The 6,000-nt window shown below is 42.4% G+C and overlaps 1 protein-coding gene across 1 annotated transcript in view; it reads left to right on the plus strand.

The window, feature by feature from the left end:
• The window catches only part of LOC125760560 (thyroid transcription factor 1), a 31,067-nt gene extending 25,364 nt beyond the window's left edge, over positions 1–5,703 (plus strand). The window contains exons 5-6 of the mRNA XM_049420811.1: positions 2,112–2,198; positions 2,600–5,703. Coding sequence (XP_049276768.1) covers positions 2,112–2,198; positions 2,600–3,280 — 768 coding nt within the window. The 3' untranslated portion in view covers positions 3,281–5,703. The remainder of the gene's footprint in view (positions 1–2,111; positions 2,199–2,599) is intronic.
• The last annotated feature ends 297 nt before the right edge of the window (positions 5,704–6,000 follow it).

Genomic DNA, 6,000 nt, shown 5'->3' on the forward strand with positions numbered 1-6,000 from the left:
AAGACAGAAATTGGTTTAAAACTGCGGAAATCTGCTTAAGCAGGAAAAATGGCCCATCTGATAACACCCACACGCACATACACATGTGGCACTAGGCAAAGGCTCTCAAATCGAGACTAATTTGTGATTCCACAAATCTCCCAGACCTGCTGTTAGTGTGCAGCAGTGTAAAACTGCATCACTTATTTCGGGGTCTTTAGCACAAGGGTCCTCAGTGGAAAAGCACAGTGCACACTTATGTGTAATTTTACTCAACACACTTTTACATATACGCACACATGCACACATATATGCATACGGTTCAGACGGGCACCCATTTCAGTGTGCTCCCTTTCAGGGAGGCATCAGCAGCATAAGCAAATTCAACTATCATCAAAGAACCAACGAACCACAATGCAAGAAGGCAAAAGAAGGGGGAAGAAAAAAGCCAAGAACGCGCAATAAAACTTGTCCAGTAAAGTTCCCGTAACGACTGCTTCGTTGGGTTGCTTGACAAAGTGGCGAAATGGGGTGGGTTTGAGAATTAAAGAACAGACGAGATGTACGCTCTTTGAAGCACGTGGTACGTGTGTGGCGCGAGACCACCGCCGGAAGATATGTTCACGAACGTACTTCCTGCATCCGCGTTGACGACTTCCTGTGCCTAACCCCCACGAGCTGTGGTACGACGATGGTGGCCGTATATTAAATCATATTACCTAAGCCGACGACACTTCTAACACGGCTCAGCTAGCAGTGACGTTTAAACCCTGTTTCTTATCCGCGGTGGATGTCTTCCACGGATGTGGATTTTTTGTCAGAACTTTCTTTCTTTTTGTCAGATACTTGTCTATGGGAACATACCTACCACATCGTTTACCCCATGGTATGATGAGAGATGCAAAAACTAAACTTTGCCAAGTTTGCGAAGCGTTAAATTTCATGCACTAAGCGTAAGATTCAATGATCAGCATTTAAAGTCGTAGAGAGGATTTCGTTTGATTTACGACGTTTCAAACAGTTGCTTGTTAAATCTCTCAAAGATTCTTCGTATCAACGGCTGTTAACGGATGTTAGAGATGAAACCATATTGTTACACATTCCAGCAGTTGTTTCTTCTATCTTCAGCTAACATAGAGTTTATGAAAAGCCTTACAAAAGAATATGGTAATGAGTGATCTTGAAGTATGATTCAGCATAGATATCGGCAATCGCCAACATATTCAGCATAGACAACAAATGATACCATTATCATTCAATTTATATCAGCCATTACGAAAAATTGTTAGCCCCACTCTGGAACGAATAAGTTGGCTTTTTATGTTCGATGGAAGGTTGGATATCATAAGCCGTGTAGAATGTATAATATCTTCTTTCTATTGATGAAAGCCCAGAGAGCATTTAATCCAATTCCTATCTGCACTAGATAGACGTTGTGATATGAAAGCATTTGTCGTTGTCAGTTGCATTTGGGGATTTGAAGATATTGGGAACCTAAGGATAGACGAGATCTTCTTCACACTGAATGGTAATGGCTGCCTTTAGTGTTTGGTACAATACGTCTTCCACCAAGAAGAATACTGTTGATAATTCTCATAACATGTTTCCAATAAAAGCTCTGCATTCTCTAGACAATTCTTGAAAAACAAAATGGCCATTACTTCAGGTATTGGTAATTCGGGACAACGTCTTCTGGAACTTGCGAAATTCAGTAGAAAGTAATGTGCGAAGAATGTAATGTTTTAGTTTGCTCTGTTCTCGGAGGTACAAGATGAATTGAGTGCGGATTAATATTTTATCAAAACCTGCAAACCCCCAAAATACGAACAAGTGAAGTCTGTTGGACAAACCTCAAACAGACTAGTCCTGCAATATATTTTTAATCAAAACCAAGGCTCAGGTGATCGCCAAGTTTTGATTACAAATTTCCTTGGTTGGGTGATATAAGAAGTTCTCCACTATCCAAATCTGCAATAATACAAAAGTGTTAAGATCATGCCGAAATTCTTCTCTAAAAAAATATTTCCTTTTCTTTTTAGTTAAGATCTTGTTAAATGCATTAAGTAAATAAGTTTTAAATTCAAAAGCAAAACGACATTAAGTTCTGTACCTTTCTCTTCCATGTTTCGTAGGTGAAGATTTGGTTTCAAAATCATCGGTACAAGTGCAAACGACAGGCAAAGGAGAAGGCGATGGCGGAACAGAACCAACATAATCAGGTTAGTAATCGTGCTCAGCACCACGTGCGCAGCCTCGGTCGTACTGTGTCCGGTGCATCGATGGGTGGCTCTATTGCTGCTGCTGCTGTTGCTGGTGGTGGTGGTAGTGCTGCTGCTGCCGGTACCACGACCATACTAGCGGAGTCCAGCACCACCCCGACCGAACTGCCGCAGCATCCACAGCACGAACAGCAACACCAGCACCAGCAGCAGGAACAGCATGATCAGCTACGGGTGCAGGACCAGGAGCTGCTCGATCAGGACCAGGACGAGTTGCTTCCGGGGGCACATTACGGTCCCGGTGCGACGATGCTGGTCGGCATGATGCCGCCGCTGCTGCCCCCGGGATCGACGCCCGCACCCCTTCGCCCGACTAATGCGCGGTTTGTTTTTCATCCCAGTCAGCCAGCTCACCACGACGTGTGGCCGTACCAGTACTAGTTAAAGATGGCAAACCCTGTTCCGGCGGTTCGAACGCGAGCGCCAACAACACTAGCGGCAGCAGTGCGGCAGCTGCCGCTGCAGCCGCGGCCGCCGCTGCCGCCGCCGCCGTCCAGCAGCAACAGCAGCAGCAGCAGCAGCATCAACAACACCAGCAACAGCAGCACGGTCAGCATCCGTCCCAGCATGGGCAGCATCCAGCACAGCATCATCAGCAGCAGCACAATGCACACCAACAGCAGTCGGCCGTAGGTGGCAGTGGGTCGGGTTCGGCCGGTGGGTCGGGCGGTGGTTCGGCCGGCAGTGGAACGAGCGGACCTAGCTCCAATGGTAGCAGCAGCGCCAGCAATGGAACCGGTGCGGGCAGCGGTGCGAGCAACGGCAGCGGAGGTCCAACCAGTGCCGGTAGCATCGTGCTGCTGAACGACACGAACGCACATTCGCCCGATACGGCCACGGCGGCCCTGCTATCGTCGTACAATGGTGCTGCCCATCAGCATCAGATGCTGCAGCAGCCGTGCAATAATGCGCTCATGTCCAACAGTCTGGCGATGGCGTACCGCAACCAGAACAACTTCATGACGAACAGCCACCAGCAGCAGTGCGGAGGCTATCTGCCGTTGCAGACGCGGGCCTGGTAATATTAGTGGAATCGGTTACGTTCCGTGCCGTCGGTGGTATGATCTGTTCGGAAGATATTCGATGCGTTTAGTATTTTATTGCTGAATTTTAAACCGAGCTTCACAGCGCAGCGTAGAGGAGGTACTACTCTCCACCTGCACGATCTGACTTAACAACAATTAGTGTTGATCGTTTTGTATCTTTTGGTTTTAACCAAAAGTTTTAAAGCTTTTTTCTTAAAAAATCATCCATTAAGAAAAGCTTTTTACAATCGCATGCAGTATTTGCTTTTGGAGTCTTGAATTTTTTTTTTGGTTGTTGTTGTTAGCCAGTGTTATTCAGCTGAAATTGCGGCATCCAGTACTGCTCAGCGTCTGAAACCGTCTCAAAACTTACACTGTACATAACGATAGCGTACCAGCAGTACAATCATTTTCCCCCCTCTCTTGCCGTGCTATAGTTCGTATTGAAATAGAAAACGTTCGTTTTGCCTTTTTGCTGTAGCGATTTGTTGTTGTGTGTAGCGTTGGTTTCAGTTTTGACATTTTGCAACCTCATTTTCGCGGCATAGAGTTTCCCCACGCATATAAAAAAAAAACAAAAACGGAAACTGGATTTGAGGGCACGCGTTCGAAACCAAAAACAAGCAGTACAATACATTCTCTACGCACGGGCGAAAACACTTGCAAGGCATAGTAGTGTAACCGTTAATCACTGTAAGGAATTATGGCACGATAAAGCAACGCAGCAGCTGCTCCCGACGTGCGGCTGCCCATTCTGTGTATGATAAAGCTATACATAAATATATATTTTTTAAATAAGCAAAACTAAAGTAAAAAACCGACAAACAGGTCCCCTTTGTTCCTCGGGAGGGGGCAGGAGGGTATGCTTAAGTTAGTAGACGAAGGAAACACACGCAAACTAATCAAATTTGGCTTAAGATTGTTCAGAACGAACGCGCTCCCAAAGGTTATTTTGTGAAGTTTCGTACATCGAAAGTAGACGGAAAGGTTCAGAAGGGATACGGTTGGGATGAGATGTAGGAATAAAGTTTTTTTTATTTTTTTTTCGATGGCAAGCTATCTGTCGTTGTACGGTGCCGTACAAATGGCTGAAGTTGGACAACGATTTGGTACGATCGATTCATATTTCAGTGAAACGTGCCGTATAGCTTACGATTAAGACAAAAGTATTCAAGATCCTGATGTTCCAAGTGTACCTATTTCCGGAATTTAAAAAATTAAATCACTGACACACACACAAGTGGCGCACACTTTGATAGACGTCATAAAAACACACACACACACGTTTGTAAATAACTGTATTATCGAGCATTGATTTAAGCACGCACAGTATTGAATAATTAAACAAAATGGAGAACAAAAGAAAAACTTCAAACCAAACAAAGACAACTTGCAATTGGAGTCATCGGCAGTTGCTGCGAATAGTTTGGAGATGAAAGAGTATTAAACAAACCGGTGTAACTCTCATTGTAGCGAAAATGAGATTGAAAAAAAGCGAAAGTTTCTACTGAACGTGCTAAATCGACAAAGTTCGAATGGGTGAAGCTTCTTCTTCCCGAGCGTGCGTGGAGTTCAAGTTTGATCCACTTCCTTAACATCAAACAGCAGCAGCGAGCTGGCAGGATAAACAAAACGAGGCCGTTGCTACTTTCGAATATCAAGCGGAAACTATAATAGTAATATTTAAACGAAGGTACATAAAATAATTAATGAATAGTACACACAGCTAAGAAGCGTAAACCGAATGATGGAGGCGCGTCACGGTGTAAATTGCGAGGAAACACTTTTCGTTAAACCCACAGTACGATTGTACGGTTAACGATACCTAGGAATAATCGAAAAGTAAACGTTAATTTTCTCATACTATTCAACTTGCATTTCGTTCATTCACCTTTTTCCACACTGCAATCCGAAATTGTGCAAAAAGTTCGGTGCGCTTCATTAAAAACAGCAAATGCAACATAAAGGATAAGAAAATTGTTATGCAAAATTACAATATTTTTTCTTAATTGGTATTTAATGAACAAATCGATACCGGTTATGCGAATTTTATGTAAAGTTGCGCTTAAAAAGAATTTGGTTTTTACTTAACGAAAAGATTAGTCAATAAACGATGACAGGAAGCGAATGGTAAACAAAAGCGACAAATTACGAAACAAAACTAAGCAGGTGCAAATTACATACAAAACGAATACGCATAGAAAAGGGGTTTTAGTTGTTCATGTAACAAAAGCATACACCGAACAAAGAATGTGTGGCCAGAAAAAAAAACATGTTTGGCAGGAAATATTGTACGAATGATGAATGATTTCCACCACGAATGGAATGAAAAGAAAACAAACATAAGAATATAAGAAAAAAAATATAAATCAGCAAAAATAAATAAACGAATGCAAAATGTATTATCGGCGTTTTGTTTTTTTTTCTTTACATATACACCCTTGTCGAATTTTGTTATCAGTTAAAAAATTCCATTTACAAGCACACTGTTTTAATTTTTGGGTAAGTGGATTGGATGGATTGGATAGATATTTATTTCATTGCTAATGCTAGTTTACATTTTTGAATTCATATTGAAACCAGTTTTTAGTTCTCGAACCTTAACACAATATTATTAATCTGTTTTATCATTAACATTTTTGAGACGTTGACTATAAACCCAGGAATTTTTGGGTAAGTAAAACTGCGATTTATTATGCAGTTAAAATAAAAAAAAA

The sequence above is a fragment of the Anopheles funestus genome, chromosome 2RL (assembly GCF_943734845.2).
Source record: "Anopheles funestus chromosome 2RL, idAnoFuneDA-416_04, whole genome shotgun sequence".
Lineage (NCBI taxonomy): Eukaryota > Metazoa > Arthropoda > Insecta > Diptera > Culicidae > Anopheles > Anopheles funestus.